This window comes from Tachypleus tridentatus, chromosome 13 (genome assembly GCF_004210375.1).
Source record: "Tachypleus tridentatus isolate NWPU-2018 chromosome 13, ASM421037v1, whole genome shotgun sequence".
Lineage (NCBI taxonomy): Eukaryota > Metazoa > Arthropoda > Merostomata > Xiphosura > Limulidae > Tachypleus > Tachypleus tridentatus.
The window spans coordinates 22,543,721-22,565,121 of NC_134837.1; the positions used below are offsets into that span (position 1 = coordinate 22,543,721).

A 21,401-nucleotide genomic window follows, 5' to 3' on the forward strand; every position below is an offset into this window, starting at 1 on the left:
CCATTCCTACGTCAGCACTGTAAGACTAGAGAAAAGACAGCTTGTCATCACCACCCACTGTCAACTCTTGGGCTATTCTTTTACCAACGAATAGTGGAATTGACTGTAACATTATAACACTCCTATGGCTGAAAGGGCAAGCATGTTTGGTGTGATGGATATTTGAACCCGTGACTCTCGGATTACAAGTTGAGTGCCTTAACCACCTTAGATATGACAAGTGGGATTTACTTTCTATTTCATATCTTCATAAACAAAGAGTATGCCTTAGTAATACCTATACTATAATGAGCAATTTACATTACATTCAAGATATCAGAGAGGGTAATGAAAAATATAAAGTATGGACAAGGACGAGTGAATGAACAATAATGTATTTAAATGTTTGTTATTAAGTTCAAAGCTGTCTGTGCTTTTCCCACTATGGGTATCACAACCAAGTTTATGGTGTCGTAGATCTGCAGACATATCATGGTGTCACTGGGGAACCAGCTTATGAAGTGAGGAAAATTTATTGCTTTCAGAAATTATTGAAAGAGAACAAGTATCAAAACAAAATAAGTCACAGTTAAAAGGTCTATTACTTTATACATACAGATTTTATACAGGTAGATAACTAGATATGTTTATCTAGTTACAGAAAATTGTAATGTGATATAGATCTGAATACCTGTAATAGCTTGGAGATGTTGTCTCCCATAAAGATGTTCTTTTTTATTGTGCAGTGACACAAAAAACTGATCACAGACTTTACAATACAGTTCATTGGTATCTTCTTCCTGCAACAAACAAGCACAAAAATTATTGCTGGGAATATGCCAAAATATAAGTACATTCTAAGTACAAATAAAGTAATGCATACATTCAGTTAATCATTTGACAAAATTTGAAAGCCCACATGTTAATCCATCCAAAACACCTTAATAAAAATAAATAGTCAAAATTCTGCTGCAGCTCAAACAAGTGTTATCTTATAAACACAGCAAAAGAAAGCAATCAGATGTTATTCATATTGCATTATCTTATTTATGTGCTGCTAAACAGAGTTTGTATTTAGCTTAACTCCTGATCCACAACATAAATAGTGTAACTCAGTAATGATTCTTACATGAATTAGGAGTAAAGTAAATTCAGTTAAAGCACAACTATTTTTTTTTTCACTTAATGACTTGTGGATGGATTTCATGTTTCTTTGTGAGTTACGTCAATCCAAATCACTTATACCTCTAAATGGAAGCAGCTCAAAGGGAAGTAATTTGCATGTGAAAATATGGTTAATGTTTCATGGATTTGAAAGTTTGTTATTGTGAAGAGTGACAATGTGTAAGGAGCAGAAAGCAACAATGACACCATATTAAACTCTGAGCTGAGGTATGCAAAATGAATTTTAGCAATGTTCTCTGCATGAAGAGGAGGAGGACTCTTTATTTTTATTAATAAGTGTTCTTACTTACTGCCCATTGATGTGACATGTTTTCAAAAATAAATATTATTTCTTTACAATTAAAACAAAGGTAACTATCTCAGCTATGTATAAACAGAATGAATTTAGTGCCTCATTCCTGATGATGTTAGGATTAGTACATATAATAATTTCCAAGAGAAAAATTGGTCAGTCCAACATTAACTACAGCACTTTGCATTCATCATAATTTTTTCAAGTTCTGTTTTTTAAGTGGCATATAAACCAAAATTCAAGCCATTTTAAAGCAAATGTGACATTCTTAAAATTAATCTTTTTAAAAGTGTGCACATCAAATTTCTTCTTCAGATTCATATCATCAACAAGTGAGAATATTTGCAATATTTTCTTTTTCTATTGATGAAAAATGATATGGGTACTGAAATTTTCTGGAAAACTTTATGTGGCTTTGGATTTAAAAACAGGCAAAACTTGTGAATTTTGCAGACATGTTCTAGTGGTGTTTGGCATTCAGAATAAAACAAAACATAAACCATTCTTAATTCTGGAGAAAAATATTATGTATGATGAGTAAACCCTTTAAAGAGTAAAAAAAACAGTAGTTTTGTTTTTCTGTTCTTTTGGCTACATCACTGATAAAAGTTTTTCACAAGGAAATCATTTTGTATGAACTTTATGTTTCCAAAAATGATTTAACACACACACAATAAAAAAGGAAATTTTATGAAACCTGTAAAAATGTTTTGTTTCCCAAAGGGTTATTGAAATAAAACTACCCAAATATATTGATAATTCCAAGCATATCTCAAACAAATATTAAAACAATGCAAATTAGTATTAAAAAATGTAACAAAAATTTGAAAAACAGTAATTCATATAAAATGTAGTATTGCAAACAGTTCTAAATTATATGGAGTTACTCATACAGCTGGCTCATCTTTAACCTTAATATTTGATGTTATTAAAATTCCTTACAACATTTCTAAAAGAGTTTGTATAAAAATTCTAAATGGTGAACACATAATAAATATATATTGACCCATTGGAATATTCCTGCTGAGGTTATTCAAAAGAGTCCTGAAATCTTTTTTTCCCCATAACTGAACCAACTGCACCATTGACAAGTAACCTTGGGGTGAAATATGAAGTAACACCCTTTCTCTCTTTCAAGATTTAAGTTTGGTTCATATAGTAAAATGTGGTATTTTCAATTTCCCTCAGAATAGCCTGCAGGAATCATAAAAACAGGAGATTTTGTCAAATACCATATTCAAATAGTGCTTATATTTCTATTTTATTTGCCTTTTACCAAGTTTTGAACACAAGAAAGGAGGGTTGTAAACAATTACAATCTTTCTTGAAATAATCAATACAATCATTGACCAAGTTAAATATCTGAACAAGTTCTTGTAGTTCTTCTCCATCACCAGTTCCTCTAATTTTATTATGACAGATTACTTGTTTCCAAACCAGTGGTCATGAGTTCAGTGGGAGGGTGGAGGTCGTATGTAGCAAAAAAAGCTGAATGAGCAAGGTGAAATAAATTTTCAAATAGATGGGGTTGCACAGATGTGGGATGTTTCAAACTGGATTGGCACCAAAAATGTTTGGAAAGTGCTATTTTAGAGTTCAAATTATAAATCTGAAGAAAGGTATGTCTTAAAGATATAATGCAGTCTATCTACTGGAAGCCAGATAAAAAGATCATCCTGTTAATTTATAAATAAAAGGAAAACATTACAATACATATATATATTAAGTTCTTTATACAAGTGGATACATTATCCACATGACAGAAGGGATGTCATACCATAAGAACAGACCACAATTTTTGTTCATAGTATCATTCATGTTACAATGATCTCAAATGTAAAAGACAAGAAATGGCTTTACAGACTCATGCAATACAATGTATAACCAAGATGTCAGAAACTTAGTAAAACCTTTTACCAATGTTCAATACTAAGAATAAAAACTGGGGTTTTGAACAATTATCTAGCTTTGTTATTAATGTATGTTAATATGCTTGTCACGAAAATGTAGTTTCTTATTCAACTTGTTATATTATCTAATTCTGAATTTCAAAAAAAAATATTTCAATGCATTCTCAATTTTTACCTGTATCATATGATGCTCTTGCACTTTGAATTTCTCATTTAAGATTTCATTTTCTACTTTTTACTGTTTTGTGTGTCAGTTCCAACTAATTACAAACTTGTAAGATAGATATTGATAAACAACAAAACATAAAGTTAAGATGTTTTAATCTTCTTGCTACACCAATATATGAAAAAAATGTCAAATACATATTATATATTCTTTACATTTCACTTTGTCTTTTAAAAAATGCCAATAGGCCTCCATGGCACTTCTACTGAATTATCTATAATCAATAACAGAAGAGCATCTTTTCTGAGAAGATATTTATAACGATCATGTTGTCATGCTCATAAGTATACATTTGGCCTCAATTTCATTCCAATAGTGTTGTTCAATTTCAAGCTTCTAGCAGAAAAATTTTCTATTTATAAAGCCACTTAAATTATAGTAGTTATAGGACATTCTTTTCTATTTCTGTGTTCTGTAAAGCATATTTGAAATAAAGATGAATTACTATGGAGACAAAAATACCATAACAAAGATTATGAGTGCTTCATTCTCTATGACAAAAAGCCTGAGTCTAGGTATAAGTAATACATTTGTTGTTCTTTTCATGTATAGTTACTGTGAAGAAGTAAAAGGAAAAAAAATTTATTGTGGTATTTGATATTCTACACCTAAGCAGTTATATACAAATAGCATAATGTGACTGTAACTAAACTGTTTGTTTACACTAGGCTGTCCAAGCCCAGGGACAGCTTCTACTGTAGGCTTTTTCACTTCTTGCGATTTGTTCAAAGTTACCACTTTAAAACATATTGCGGTGGACACTGCCTTAGAGAGGGAGAGAATGTCCCTCACTCCCAAGTGATGCCACATTGTTTTACTTGGCCTCTCTGAAATTATCCACAATGACGTCTTTGCAATCTGTGGTGGTTATGAACAAGGAGGTTATCTTTTGTAAGCTGGTGAAGGTTTTCCACACAGGTATTCAACCTTTCAGGAGGACACAACTTTTGAATTTTGAACTTAGCTTAATAAACTGCTAGATCTTCAACTGGATCAAAGCACTGGTGCAACTCTGCCATGACCTTGTTCCAGTCTTGAGGATGTGCCTGCTTCACAGTCCTTATTTTTCTAACAGTGACCAAATAAAACAACTAAAGAAATGGTTCAAATCTTCTTAGCCATTCCCTCCTACACTAGACATGAGATCTACTTCACATTCCTTACCAGTGCTTGTGATCTAGCCATGAACCTCCCAAATCTGAACTCATAGCTTATGGATGAATACAAAATTCCTGCTTCTAGGTTGTGGAATGATAAGGTACCTACAGGAACACATCAAATGGTTCAGGCAACTCCAGGTTCCTATGTGACCCATAGTTGTTTTGACAATAGGTTTCTCTGCTTGTACAGGTTCAATGCGATACTAAAAATTACTAACTTCACCTGTCTGTATGTACCATTGAACCTGCTTGTAAAACAGCTCCTGTGTTTGAGCTTAGACTGCCAATGTCTTCCCTAGTTTCTCCTAATCAAACAGTGATGGGATGGACCAGAAATAGAGTGGCTCTAGTAAATCCTCAATCAATTTCAGAAACACCATACTATGATGTATTAAGTCTCCTGAATACTGAAGTTACGCCTCAGAGAAGAACTCTCTTAGTAACTCATGATGCTCCACATGCTGAAAGTCCTCTTACTCTGGACTGTAAGGACATGTTCATCAGACACTCTGATGCATCAGCAAAAGCCTGATGTCCAAGAAATGATTTATGCTACACCCAATGGGTCTAACATACAACCATCCACATCCAGCAGCTTTCTCTTCCTCTTGAATGAGACTCCTTCATCCTATCGATAATACCACTTCCTGACAAATTGTCATTCAACTGGTAGAGAAACAAGTGCACATAAAACAAGATAACTGTACAGAAGAAAAACAGCCCTCAACAACAATAATATTAATTATCACAGCACCAACATTTTTTCTTTCTTCAAAAGGAAAGCACTGGTCAAATAAAATGTATATATAAACTCTCAAAGTATAATTCTTTTTTTTCTTCTTTTCTTCCAAATTTAACACTGCTGAAGAAATAAACTTTAATTTACAACTTTGTACGTTTTGTATGCTAGATATTATGTTTATTTAATAAAAGGGGTGTCATTAAGTGCCTACAATTGTCCACAACCTCACAAAGAAAAAGTTGTAGTTTCATTGGTTGTAGGTAAACAGTATGCTTTGTGAATAAAATGACCCTTATCCCTAGGTAAACAAATTATTAATTCTACTTACTTGGAGATAAGGGTTGTTTTATTCACAAAGGTCTAAGATACTCCAGTCTGCATTACATACTCTGACACTCTGAAAAGAGAAAATAGTAACCTTATCATGTTGCACACGCTACACTGATGGCAATATGCTCCAAGAGAAGTAATACAACCTGATTTTAAATGGTTCTATATAGAGTAGAGATTTGTTACTTGCAAGGAATTTTGTGCATGATGAACATTATTTATTTTTGTTCCACAAAAGAGTTTACTATTTGAAACATATGTTTAGAAATGATGAAGCATGATGGAAGGTAAATAAAGTGGTGTACTGAGAAATACCTCTTTCACACACAAATTTATTTATTCTATCACATGCACAAGAATATTGTTCTACAGATTAAACTACAATCATGGCATGTGGCATGCTTATGGATCTTTTGTGACACAGTAGCAAATAGTTATCAGATATGTGGCTGGTATTTCTTGGGTCACTAACATATAAGTAGAGCAGCATGGTGCTATAGTCATAATGAACATGTTTAACCCTATGACTACCAGTTAATATTGTAAGTACATAACATTGCTCTCATCATAAAACTAGTTCATAAAATTGTTTGAAATTTGACAAGAACTTTCCTAAAAGAATATAGTTTCAGGAAATTAAGATATTGAATTTTGAGTTTTTCTATTAATACCAATAAAAACTTATTATTTATTATATTTATTTGCATCAACTTTCTGAACAGTTCATGTGTCAGGTGATATTCATGTTAATTATGAAATACTTTTCTTTATATTTTTCAAATTTAATTTGAATAACCTCAAGAACATCTTACAAGAACATCAAAAGTTTTTTTGAGGTAAATGTTTATTTTTTATTTTTCACTTTTTCTATCATACCACTAAGTGTAGCTATTATAACCAATGTACAGTTTAATGAAATGTTTAAAATTAAGAAATGGAAATATGTACATACCTTTTAACTTTTTTGTGGAGTAATTTTAAAACATCTTCTTAGGGTCATGTGTGTAATTTCACATCTTTACCTTCTCATTTTTAGTTTATTTTTAATATATTATTTTCCTTTCCTGTTCTTTACCATTAATTATTTATGTCAGCAGGTGCCTACTGGCAATATAATAGTATTGTCAGCAGATACTTTAGCCTCCTGCAAGTACTGGACCTGCTAGTAAGACACCTGCTGTGTTCGAGCTTAGCCAACCAAAGTCTTCCCTAGTCCTTCCTAATCAATCAATACCGAGGTGAAGTTTAGGTTATACTAAAAAAAATTAATAAACCTGTCAGATATGAATTTTAAAACACAAATAACAGACAATTAACTAAAACTATATGCTTGCCATAATATACCTGCAACAATACTTTATCAGTTTAATAAGCCTGAAAATGAACAATGGGCACCAATTTTAACCTAATCATTGTAAAACTGTACCTTAAAATTAGCTCTTTCTTTTGGTTACAAATATGCCCTTCAAAATACACAACTGTGGTTTAAAATGTGGATGTGGCTGCTGTCGGATTGGGAAAGATATAGAGCTTCTCTTCTGCTAATTGTCTGATTGGAATTTGAAACGTCTCAAGTAACATCCTGTATACATAGTTTTGTGTATTAGTAAAACAGAAGAATTGTAAGCTATTTTTAACTGCAAACACATGATGTGGTAACAAAAGTTGTAGGTACTGTTTTGGGGGTTCTTTCAAAATAAAAGGACTAAAAAACTTACATCAAATAAAATTTTGAATTATACTTGATAATGCTAATTTCATTAAAATACACTGATAGTAAAGTGGTTTAATTAAAGTTTGAATATAACTCAGTAATACTTCATGGCATGCAGAAAGAGTTTGAAGATTACACTTCAAGTCAAAGAGTTAATGCTGCACTGGCATTTAAAAACACTACAAGCATATTTATCTTTTTTAAAACCATACAAATAACATATACTTGATAATCATGGTAGGGATTCTGTTGATTGATTAAGATACATGAGAAAACTTCAGATTCATTAGTGTTGAGCAGATAATGTGAAACTAAGTTCAAAGTGGGCATAATATAACCAGGGTTCATAGTATGTTTTCATGATTTCTTTCATGAATTTTCTAGGAGAAAATGAAAACTTTTTGAGGGTATGAAAAATGCAGAAATTTACAACGTAATTTAAGTAGAAATAACAAAATAAATATGTGTCATTTGTTTATCAAAACTTTGAGACTTTTCTTTTTATCAGATTATAAAAAGGTAAGTTAGTTACTTCAGTATATCTGTCAAAGTTACCACTGTAGCTCTGTATGTTTTGTTGCTTTTAGTTATGAAAAAATCTTTTACACTATATTTGTTACATTCAGATCTTGACAGTTTTCCATTATATATAGCTAACTAGCTCCAATTAGTTTATACTGGCAACACCATGTACTTTCTCACAAACACTATATTTGTTCTCTGTCTGTCAGTAACAGATCAAGATGACTGTATGGCCTAGGTGCCTTCTGTTCATAGGCCCTGCGAGACGTGTAAGTTAAACCAAAAGTTAGATAAATTATAACTGTTTTAAGTATAGATTGCCATAGCTGCACAAATGCTGTACAAATTAACATCTTTATCAAAAATGTACTAATATCTTGTAATATACTGAATTCTATTAAAAATGGCTCAGTATGAAATAATGAATTTAGCAGTGTAAGACTAGAGGGAGGGCAGCTAGTCATCACCACTCACTCTCAACTCTTGGACTACTATTTAACCAATGAATAGTGGGATTGACCATCACATTATAATGCCTCCATGGCTGAAAGGGCAAGCATGTTTGATGTGATGGGGATTTGAACCCTCGACCCTCAGATTACAAGTCAAGTGCCTTAACCACCTGGCCATGCCAAACCAGTGGAATAAAGAAGTCTTTTTAGTGAAATACATAAATATGAAAGTGAGTACACAAACTAATGTAAAAAACATATTGTAATATATGTAGTAAAATCTTTACAATAAAATGTTTATTTCATGTTTCTATGCTTATTATTTTTTGGCCTGCTAAGATTAACTTTTAAGGAAAATTTTCATGAACCCATAATTTCCATAGGCCCTAGGAAAACTGTGGCACTGTGCCTAATAAATAATCCAGCCCTGCTGTCTGTTTGTGCTTCTTTCTTTGGACAGCCATTGTTCATTAAAAATAGATATCCCATCACAGGTTTTAAGATTCTTTAATTTTCTGCCATTTGAACTATATACTTAAATATTTTTTACTGATATATTCAACAAAACTTAATTAAATCCTATTAGTACTACTGTACATAACAATAATGCCATGCCATAGCATGCACCATTTGTAAAACAGAAGACAAGACATGAACATATGAAACTTGATATGCTTGCAGACTTCCTAACTATAAGTTAACAGAATAAATTATTCTGAAAGATACTAACGTTTTATAACATTGAAAATGTATTTCTTGTATGTACTCACTTCCCTTACATCTAGCTTTTCTGGTCCAATGCTGTCCTCTATAGCAGTACTTGTTAGTTCAAAAACTAGAATAAAGATGATAATGGACAGAAGAGATATAAAAGTGAATACACTATCACTTTACATTAATACAGAAAATTTAGGGAGAAAAACAGGACGTGGATAGAAAAGGACATAGGAGGAGTGGAATAGAATGTAAGAAGAACTGATGGCATACACATCAAAACACCAATGACAATAAATGAGAAAGAGGAAGAAATATGTTTAAGAGACAGATAATATAAGGACTAAGAAGCCGTAAGTTCAAAGGAAGTTAGGGCATTGAGAACAACATTAAGACCACAGTCTGGTAGCTAAAAGAATGAGGAAGGCTAGGGAGGAAAAAAAACTGATGTAATAAGAAATTGGAAATTAGTCAAGGAAGCCATCCAGAAACCAGGAACAGTCAAAATAGACTAGCCATAGTCAAAAAGCCATGCAAAAGATACAGAGAGGTGAGGAACAGAAGAATAGAGATAAGGATTGCTGCTGAGACATACAGTGATAAATATGACACTTCTGTTGATGAACTTCTATGAAGGATGGATGAGCAGAATGAGACATGACAAATCCTATATGTGAAGCCAGAGCCAGATGACATTGCTGTATGGAAGAGAGAAGTACAAGGTTAAAGAAAAATGGAGAGTGGAAGAGAAAAAGTCAGAAGACTTAGCAGAAGAAACCACAATTGGGCCAGCCAAAGTGTTTCAACAAGAAGAACATGAATAGAAGATTGGGTACTAAGGAAGAGATTGGACTATTCCTGATTTAATGTATCCACTGCCTGTGCAGTAATGTGTGGAACAAGACACCTGAATGGGAAAAGCTTAGAATTTCTGTAAGCATCAATAGCATTGATATGAGAAATTATCAGAAAAGTCAAAGCCATCCCAAGGGAAGTTCCAATGATATTGTGAGTACACAAGAAAAGACCTGAGCATGACCATAGGGGAAAAGGGTTTCCAAGGAAACCCAATTCCTCAATAGATAGAAAACCTCTCTCATGGAAAGACAAGGAAAGGATAGAGCTGTGGGAGCCAAACCCTCCATGACCTGCAAATTCAGTATAGAAGGCTGTGCTCTACTGAGATGGTAACTGAATAATACACTCAAATGAATTATATACTGAATGGGTGTGAGATGAGACTCAACCAGCTTGACATGGTCAGGTGGGTTAAGGGGTTCGACTTGTAATCTGAGGGTTGCGGGTTTGAATCCCTGTGGCACCAAACATACTTGTCCTTTCAGCTGTGGGTGTGTTGTAATGTGATGGTCAATCCTACTATTCATTGGTAAAAGAGTAGCCCAAGAAGTGATGGTGGGTGGTGATGACTAGCTGCCTTCCCTCTAGTCTTACAAATGCTAAATTAGGGATGGCTAGCACACATAGCCCTTGAGTAGCTTTGCCTGAAATTCAAAAACACACAAACAAAATAATAATTGTGGAATCTCAATCCCAAGCCATGAATGTGATAATTAAAGGCTTATATAATGTGAAAAAACCCAAAAAAACAAACATATGAGGCCAACACCAGGTGAATTCAGAAGTGGTAAACTTGTCCATGGTGTACAGACTGAAGATAAAGTCTAGATGCTAGGGAAATGTGAATGATAAGGTAAACATTAGATATGTTAACTCTGGTCATGCAACACAGCAATATCACATGGACACACATTAGATTTAGGGAAATTTCAAGGCTAATAGAAAGCAATAAAAATTTGCATACAGAGAGCAGCACTGAAGCAGGAAAGGAGGATGTGAAAATAGGTTAGGTATTGTACTGGAAATGATTATTTTACATTCTGTAGCAATTTTTTGATTTAATTTTTATTCAAATTAAAATTTTCTGAAGTTTTAAAAATAATTTTAAAAATAACCAGAGTTCTGGAGGTGTAAAAAAAGTAGTTCCAGGAGCTTCCAGGAATTGTGCAAACTCTGTATAATGTGCTGACAATACAAACTGATATTTTATCTGCCCACTCTGTCTTACAATCTACCGTAATAAACTTTGATGATTTACATGCCTCCATTTATCAACACAGAAGCTGATATATATTATTCAACATTGTATTCATTGATAAATTTATATGTTTTTTTAAAAACCATTTCAGGAGTTATTAACATAAAAAGTCTATTCTGATTAATAAATATGTCTGCACAAGCTAGAAATTACTACCTTAGAGCAATGCAATATGTCTTAAGAGACTTATCTCAAGTTTCACAAAATTTGCACAAATCTACACTCCAATTCTGACATGAGCCATTTTGGTTCCCAACTGACATTCATACTTAAACTCATTACCACCAAGTTTTGTTTTAATTGAAACAAAAACAAAACTGAAACCAACCTCTATATCTTGAATGATAAATGATGAGCTGTTCTCCTGCTCAAATAAACTTTTATTTCTATCTCCGTTACAGTCTAGAGGAGGAAATATTACATGAATATGGTACAAAGGCAAGAAGAACCAAACAAATTGACAAGAATTATTTACTGTTATTTTTTATAACATATAATTATGTTCATACTGCTATGAACTACCATGTTACATTTCTGTAATACTCATTGGTAGGTAATTTAAACTGTTGAATACTTAAAGATTCAGATGGATGTCAATACCATAAAAAATGATTGGACAAAATATTTAAACAATAGTTTAATCATTCCTAACTTGTGCAGTAATGCTCTGGTAAATGTACTGTATAAATTCTTCTTGGTAATTTATTTTGAAAATTTTAGTATTAGACAAACAAACTTAAGATAAGCAATAGAATCCCAAAGGTCAAAAGAAAAATATCATTAAGTGAATCAATTTAACCTGAATCTTTCTTAGAAACCTTGAACTGTAGAGCATTGTGATTTACATATGAAACCTGAAGCAAATGTATTAATTGCTCCTTAAACATCATTAAACGATACATTATTTATATAAGTTTAGTGGACATAGTACAACTACTTATAGGGCTAATATCAAAAACCACTAAATAATACATGTTAGATTCACAGTTAAAATCCTATTCACTTTAAAAAGATCAGGTCTGTTTGTATATTTGGTTATTTCTCTCACAAACTTAAAAACTGACTTTATTTCTTGATACTGTACAAACTTTTAAAAGTCTGAAATAATGATTTTTGAATAAAGTACACTATTAATATTCAGCTACTCATGGGTAAAATTAGACCATCTACAGATAATATCGTACTTACAGAAAACATTTTTGAGTTTCTTTTGCTTCAAATAAGTTTGATAAGCTTCTGATTGCTGGTATTCTTTAAGTTCTGCACAATATCTTTTCTTGTCTTCTTCAGCACGATCAAGAAAATTCTAAGATGTTTAAAATATAACTAATATATATATACCCTATTTTCTGAAAATCATCAAGCATTAATGAACTAACAAAACCACTAAAATAAATGTACAGTACTAAAAAGGTCCTGCTGATGTTTAAAATACAACTATTATATCCTATTTTCTGAATAAAATCTTATACATTAATGAACCAACAAAACATTAAAATAAATGTGAAGGAACTATTGGGAGTAAAAAGACTTTGCTAATGGTAGTAAAACATAATCTAGAGAGAAAATGGGATATAAACCAAAATACCTTAAGTCGTATGATCTCCTGTAAAAATAATATTCTTTACTTAAGACCCTAGCTAGTATTTTCACAATATTTGACATACAACATAAGTGTAGGCCTTTTCTAATGGATAGTGTAAACATAATAACTGCTATACACATCATTGACAAACAGATTCCTTTGTTTTAATAAATAAATGAAGAAATATTAATTTGTTGTGAATAATGTTATACATGAATGTTACCAAAAATATTTTATTAAATGCAGATTTATGTGTTAATGTTTGTTTATGTTTTATGTATTTCTTTATTTTGCTTCTTAATAATTAGTTGGTTAAATTCTAAAAATATATTTAAATATGGGGTAAGTTGACTCAGTGGGTTTCAAAGAATGGATACTCTGAATTTGTACTCAGTGTACAAATTTAACTTTCAGCAAAGATAGTCCTTTGATGGCTGGATATATATTAATAATAGCACTAAACAAACATCTCAACTATCCCTATAAATCTTCAAACACATGAATAGCCTTTTCTGTAACTGTTTTTAAATATTCTAATATCCTGCATCAGACTGTTATGTCATCACATCAAAAGTTATTAACAATGCTGATTTTCAAAATACTTTCTTTACATTTGGATAAGAACAGTAGTTAAAAAACCAGCATAACCTCTCCTACAGAATATCAGTTCACTGTCTGTGTACACAAGGGTGACTGATCATTTCTGTAGCACATCCAACCTGAGTATGCAAATACCAGAACTGAGGTTAGAGAAGACTACTTTCATTTGTTGATCAACATCTAGGCAAAAATCTACATGTCTACTCAAGTCAAGTCTACTATCATTCCTCAGAGCAAAATATCCAGTGATTTTGGTGCACGTTATTTGCTGTTTTTCCTAAGGAAGTAGTCAACCATGATCTGGGCTCCATCAGTTTTCTGGAACTGTAAGAAAGTACTTACACCTTTCTGTTAGCTCTCATGGACCAGCTGAGCAGTTGATCAAATATAGGGATCAAGTACCAAGTGGTTCAAAATGGTTCCAAATGATGGCATGGAAAAGTCCTTTTAGGTCTCAGTGGGCAAGGGTGTAGGATGAGGGGGTCTGTGGATTAAGAAAGAGTACAAGATGGTTTAAAAAAAGATCCTACAGCATTGGACAAGGCAGAATATGGTAAATAGCAATGCCCAATAATATGCAATGGTACAAACAGAGATGTCATGACTGAAGAGGTTTGGTTTATTTCGAATTTTGCACAAAGCTACACAAGGGTTATCTGTGCTTACTGTCCCTAATTTAGTAGTCAAAGACAAGAGGGAAGGCAACTAATCATCACCAACCACCACCAACTCTCGAGCTATTCTTTTAATAACAAACAGTGGGATTGACCATTACATTATATCACCCTCATGGCTGAAAGAATGAAAATGTTTGGTACAACAGGTATTCAAACTCATGAGTCAAGCATCTTAACTACCTGAGCATGCTGGGCCATGGTTAAAGAGATACTTAAAGGTGTTGAAGGTAAAGTAGGTCAGCTAGGAGGGGGGGGGAGTGGTGAAGGATAAAATGGTGATAAGCCAGTCATTTACACAGGTATACAGAATAGGTGGATAGGCAACATGAAAATGATAGAAAATGATTGGATAGTCCATCCCAATGAGCAATAGATCATATAAATCCCATAAATAAAGATGAAGGGATGTCACTCTTTGATGAAAGTGATGAGTGCAGTTGGGCAAGAATGGAAAGAATGTTAGGAAATGGTATGGTGCTTGATAAAGAAAAGTAAGGGAAATCAAGGTTGGACAGGCCAGTAAGAGCTTACCTATACAACTATGTAAGGGGTATCCACAATAAAGGCTAAAATTCATTGAAAAAAAAAAGAAGAGACACAAAGAAAGATATAGGACAGTCCTGAGTGAGGGCATCACAGCCAGTGCTGATAGGTGAGTTATAAAAAAAGAGGAAGTATGGTTTTGAGGGGTGTGGCAAAGGTATCTATATTGGGGGTTCCAAGTTGAGAGCAGATTCAATGGAAGACTTGAGGATTGAGGGGAGGGGTGGCATTTTTTGGGTAGGATGAGGTTGTAATAAGAAAAAATGGTCTAGAGTAACGTTAAGTACACCTGCAACATGAGAGAATATTAATACCATCCAAATGGAATTATCCCAAGAGAGAAGGTCCAGAGTCTGAAAACAGAGGGCCTTGGAATGGATGCCCCTTGGCAGTTGATATGAGACACAGTCATAGAGTTGTCCAAGTGGATAATTACCAAAAGCATTTCAAGGACACTGATATTTAGCAAACACCCATCCAAGGTCCAAGAACCCAAAGATCAATAGTTACTGAGGGATGATCCTCATTGAGAAAAAAGTAGTGTCCATGAATAAGTAAAAATGCAGTTCAGGAGGATGTAATGGAGTGACAGAGGTGTTATTTGACCACCAAAAAGATCCTAAAGTGAATACAGATAAAGAAGGATCAGTGAGAATACTAGATCCCTAGAAAGATTCCATTGGTTGCACAATGCCCACTGTATTTGGTAAACAGATGCCTGAGTCCTGTGAGCAAACCAGAGAAGGTTTAGCACAGCTGAGGTGAGAAATAAAGAGAATGTCATGGTGGATGGGATACTGGGTGTGGGTAAGATATCTTCCACAATCCATCCCAAACGAGTGGCTTTGTGAAAAGAAGGGAAGTGTGTTTGGAAGATTCTGCCTTGGAATGGGCAAGCTGTCCATGTAGAAATGGAAACATAGATTCAGACCATGAATGAAGTGAGTGTAGACCTGCATAATGCAACTGAAAACACAAGGAGTTGATAGACCTTCAAATGAAGAAATACAAAAACTTGGAATATGCAATCTCCAAGAAGGAAATGGAGAAAACATCACGAGGATGAGGCAATTGCAATGTGGAGAAGAGTGTCTGACAAATCTACTTTGGTGATCTACAGACTTGGTTGTAAAGACCAACCGAAAGAGAAAAAAAATCCTCAATCTGAAACTGTGGGATGACAGAGAAATGAATGATGGAAGAATGGTAAAAAATCAAATGCCAGTCTCTGGTCTTTCTAAGAAAAACAAAGAAGCAGGAGTAATAACCTAGAAAAAGGGTGTGAGCTCTTGCAAAGTCTTCCTTCTATAACAAATCTGATGCTGAGGTCTACAAACATTGAAGGTAGGTCAGACTGGATGAATGTTGAAAAGCAACAGGTGGGGAATGAAGTAGGGGAAAGAAAAGTGAAGAGAATGACTATGGGAAAGAACTTGAGTAGCCCATTTTGAGCAGAGAAACGTGTCCATAGGGCTCTCACAGCTTCCAAAGTAACCTGAGGGCCACTGGTAATTACGTTGGCAGGTGATATGTTGGATGATCTATAAATCCAATGACTGTGAAGAAACTCATGGATCATGATTTTGCAGAAGAGTCTAAAATTTTTCATCCTGTTTTCCCACAGATTGATTGTTTTTAAGCTATCATTACCAGGCAATTAAAAATTGCTATAAACTGTGTTTATTTGAATATGTTAATGTCAAAAATATAACACTATATTCTAAATTATCACAGATTTATTGCTTACACGTCATGTATGAAATCCCTCATATATAATATTTAATGTTACTTCCTTTAGCTGCCCATAATATCAAAATAAATAGGTTTAAACCCATTTCTAATCACACATGTCATGATTATTCCATGGTTGCATGTAACTGTGACATAAACAGAAACTACAAGGTTGAAGTTTGGTTCTGATATTGTGTTTAATTAAAAATACTAGTTTTAAGTACTGCAGAACTTTCAAATGCTTATCTGGTTTATTGTGGGATAAGTTCTCTGGTTATAATGTCACAACAAAATTATTCTTCCTTGAAACTTCAAAAGTTACAATGTATGTGCAGTTTACTGAGTTTATTTCTGATAATATGATAAATTACTATCACAATTTATGACATACAAAACCATGATTTCCAAACCTGTATCATCAAACCGTACTTGAAAAACTATTTTGAAACACTGAAAATTTACACGGGCATGCAGTGGTAAATAAAACTATTTACATTTTTATGTTATACAGTAATTATTATATACTGAATCTAAACATAATATCCATTTTTCACTAAACCATTATATGTACTTTTACATAAGTAAGTCATTTTTATTGAAACTGGGTCACATAGTATTATGCTTAAAATGTTGAAAACTACTAGCAACAGATTAATCACACCATTAGTCTTATTGACTCTTCCAAAATCCATGAGAAACCTTTAGTATATAAATGGTTAACAGACTGCATGACGCGTCATTTCTGAATAGTATTTGTTTGTGTATACACTCTGACATCATTTTTTTTCTCAATATTATTTATTTCTTGATATGGCAACAAGAGGTTGTGTAAATTACCCAAACATATTCTGTTACATTTGTGGTCAATTTGATCTAAGTAAGAGTTTTTTTTTCTTCCTGATTTATAAAAAAACCCTTACACAATAGATAAAAAAAAGAATATTATTTTAGAAATCTGCCTAGCTGAATTAATGAAAATCTGTTATTAAATCCAAAAGTTAACAATTTCCTGAACAGAAAATGTAATTCCAATAACATTTTTACTTCTGCTTACACTACAGCTAATTTTCTATCTCCGTGGTTTCTACTTCTTTACTCTAAGCAGTGATCACACCTTCTCCAGACATCTGTACCTCACTTGAATGCCCTTGGCAAAATCTAACTTGTAAAGTTCTCCATCAACTTTACTGTGTCTTCTATCTAGGTACTATATATAAGCAACTTATTCAGATAACATAATCATTTTTTCTAGACTTGCACCAGTTCTTAGCCAGGTGGTAGGGTATGAGAGTTTCAGTGAAGGTAAGTATTACTGGAAATACATTTTCAGTTTGGGAAAATGTTAACTTCCAAAATATACTTACCATCTGCTGACACTACACCTAGAATCACACACTGAGAATCTAGAGGTGCTGGTGAAGGCATTATCCATACAGAAATCATCTGCACAGAACAAGGATGTACCAAGATAAGAGTGAAACACGAGTGTAGGAACCAAACCACATTACATTCAGAGCAGGTATGCTCTTCACCCAAAACGTAGCTCCTATATCAAGGATGGAAGAGAAAAAGAGTAATCACCATTATAGGCAAGCTCCTATCAGACAGTCAAACTTGAGCAACTTGGTGTTGGAATTAAGAGGTTTTAGTCCCTATATCCCACATTTATGGCTTGGGAAACCAGACCACAATGTTATATATAGATATACTTTTGACTGGATCCCAACCTGTAGCCATAGAGTGATGTGCTTTGAACCAGGATAAGAAAGCAACACTGAAGTGGAGAAGCTTTCATCTCTACTTGAAGAAGCCTGAATGGCAACACTATAGGCTTGGAATGATGGGATCATGTATGACTTACTCAACCAAAGGAACAGAACTCATCTGGTCTGGAATAATGAACATTCATCCTTACTCTCCAACTAAGTGAGCAATGAGTATTCTGCTTGCCTCCAATAATTATGGGCAGGACATGGAACAATGTTTGAGCTTGCCAATATGGTGTTACCAAAAGAACTCAACAGGGAGTGGAATGTGCCTGAGTTCTGACTGGAGGAAAAGCAGTCCTGACTGAATGCATCTACTGTCAATTCCTGAGGATGACACTGGAGATCAAAACAACTACAACTGAGAATTCTAATGAGTTGCAAAAGCCTCAACCACTGGAGACCCAAACTTAGAGCAAATCCACTGAAAAACCTTGTAATGTAGCACCCATTCTGTCAGTAAAATCAGAATAGACTGAGACAAGTGATCCATAATTAAATTAATCATTCCTGGAACACAAAATGCTAAGATACTGATAAGATGGTAGTGAGCCCAGTAGAAAAGATCCAAAGTGCAAAAAAGACCTCAAGAATGTGTGTCCCCTAGATGAGAAATATGAGATACTATCATAGGATTATCATAACAATTTTCTCCTTCAAAAGAGACAGACTTTGAACCATTGTTTGGCATACAGCAAGGAATTTTATAATGTTGATGTGTAGGGTATACTTGTCTTCTGTCCAAATACCCTGGAACTCTTGACCTAAGAGACATGCATCCCCATCCCTGAAGAGATACATTTGTGGACAGATGAATCTGGGATGAGGTGGTGATACTAGTATCTAAAAATTAATGTTGTGCTAATTCAACCACTGCTAGCTAGAAATATATAATGTTGCTCCAAAATAAGGAGACTGGATGATGTATTGATCAAGCAGTGGCCATTGAAAGGACCTCGTATGTACTCATCCTAAAGAAATAATAGATTTAAGGTATGGCAACATTCCCAAAAGAGCCACCTGCACAATAGGTGAAGGAGATGTAAGTAAAAGTCTGACCACTCCTTCAATAACTTGATGCCTGATAGGATTTAGTTGAGCCTGACTTAAGTATGTTTTGAAAAACATACTCAGATCGATAAAATATTGCATTGTTGATAGAATGGATTTCTTTACTCTGAAAAAAAAAAGTCTGCCTTTGTGGTTTCTGAAAGGAGAATGTGGGTGTGTTTTTCCATCAACTGACGAGTTGGTGTCAGAAGGAGCCACTCATCTATACCAAGATGTATGCACAGTGCCAAGGAATGCTGGTGATGAGAAAAAGTTCAAATAGCTTCACAGAAAGAATAATGATGTGAGGCCAAAAAGTAGAATTCTAAACTGTAACATGTGATCCTTGTGCAAAAATCATAGAAATCTGCAGGGTGATTATGCTATAGGAACATAGAGATGAGCATTGGTAACATTGCACTCAGTCATCCAAGCCCTGATGCAAAGTGTCATTGTAGGTTAAGAAAATATTTCACTGTAGAGCAAGGAGGATTAAAATTGATTGAATTGAGAAAGACTGATGACTGGATCAAATCTCCTGTTTTCTTGAATACAATGAATAAATGGAAATAAGATTCAGAAAGATTGAGAAAAAGCAACAGGTTATGAGGACAATGTATAAGGTGATGTAAATTGAATGACCAATCCTAATGCCAGTATATGGAGTACCCACGGATCAAGGGTGAAAGAACTCAAGATGGCCAGGAATGATGAAATAATGCTTCCACTCCCAATGCAAATTAAAACTCATGAGAGACAGTGTTTTTACTGTTTTTATTAATAAAATATTTTTGTTGCAGTTGGTGTGAAAGCACCATGCAAAATCTAAAATATAATAAAATAATCTCTTCAAATGACTGAGTGTTACCAAAATTACTATTGGGCATTTTAGAAAATAAAAAAAATGAAGATAACACATATCATAGGGCATTCCAGTCACACTTCCTATTAAAAAGTAGTTGTGACACCAAAGAACACTGTCTCCAAACAACATAGTGACACCCTTATCCACTTGGCTAGATTGATAAATAGCTATAGTTTCAACTAATGGTAAGTGCATTCTTTCCTGAATAAGAAATTTTCCAGTTTGGAGTTGTTTTGATTCTTTTGAAAAACAAAATAAATATTAATTTAAGGCCAGGTTCTTTATATGATATTCTTACAATGTTACATTTTTTACCTGTTTTTCTTTTGATGACAGACAGGACCATTCATTACCAAGAATTTTAGTAACTTCTCCAAATGAAATGTGTGGGTGAGTTTCTTTCATTTGTTGACGTCTTTCACTTAAGAAAATTACATAACTGTAAAATAATTCAAAATTAATTATCAAAACAATATTTATAATAGCTTTACTCAATTAAATGTAACAAAATTACAATAAATAATGTTACGATAAACACTACTGTACAAATCTGCCTTACTTGTATGCTTTGCTGGAGTTAAAATGAAAGAAACATTTAAAGCATAATTATCCTTCAAACCTACTATATCTTTAAAAAATTCACTAATTACCTTTATACAGGTTGTTTGGAAAGTCAATGTGCAGTTTTGTAATCATCATGCATTCAGTCTATTTCAAGCCAGCAACTGATAGCAGTGTTTAGAAACAAAATAAGAAGGATCCAAGCCTGTATTGATGCCAACAGGGGTCACTTTCAATATTGTTTATAACTGTCATTCATATTTACCTTGTATATTGAAACATGTCTGTTAATAAATATATAAGTGCACAGTGACTTTCTGAACACCCTGTATTATGCCTTAAAAGAAACAGATCTTTTTATTAAACCATCTATTTGAATATATACTAAGATTACTTTTCTTCAAGATTCTAGTAACCTGAGAAATCTTTAGTTTCACACTTATATGTATTACTAAATATCAGTGAGTTATACAAAAATTTTTTCATTGATATCTTTAAGTTAGATTAACAGCCCAAGTTATACATTGTGTTGTATTTGTCTGACCAGTGAAAAAAAATGAAAATATTTTGCTCATTTACATGAAGATTTGTAGGGGCTTTCTCCAGAAAAATTTGATACTTAATTTGATGCAAGTATTTGACTTTTCTGAAAACTGTTACTTATTAAATAAAAATAACTTA

The 21,401-nt window shown here is 33.3% G+C and overlaps 1 protein-coding gene across 1 annotated transcript in view; it reads right to left on the bottom strand.

Annotated features, from left to right (window-relative positions):
* The window catches only part of LOC143236089 (uncharacterized), a 47,703-nt gene that overhangs the window by 13,302 nt on the left and 13,000 nt on the right, over positions 1–21,401 (bottom strand). The window contains exons 3-6 of the mRNA XM_076474356.1: positions 20,475–20,598; positions 12,531–12,648; positions 11,671–11,744; positions 671–779 (exon numbers count right to left, since the gene is read on the bottom strand). Of these exons, the coding sequence (XP_076330471.1) occupies positions 671–779; positions 11,671–11,744; positions 12,531–12,648; positions 20,475–20,598 (425 nt within the window). The remainder of the gene's footprint in view (positions 1–670; positions 780–11,670; positions 11,745–12,530; positions 12,649–20,474; positions 20,599–21,401) is intronic.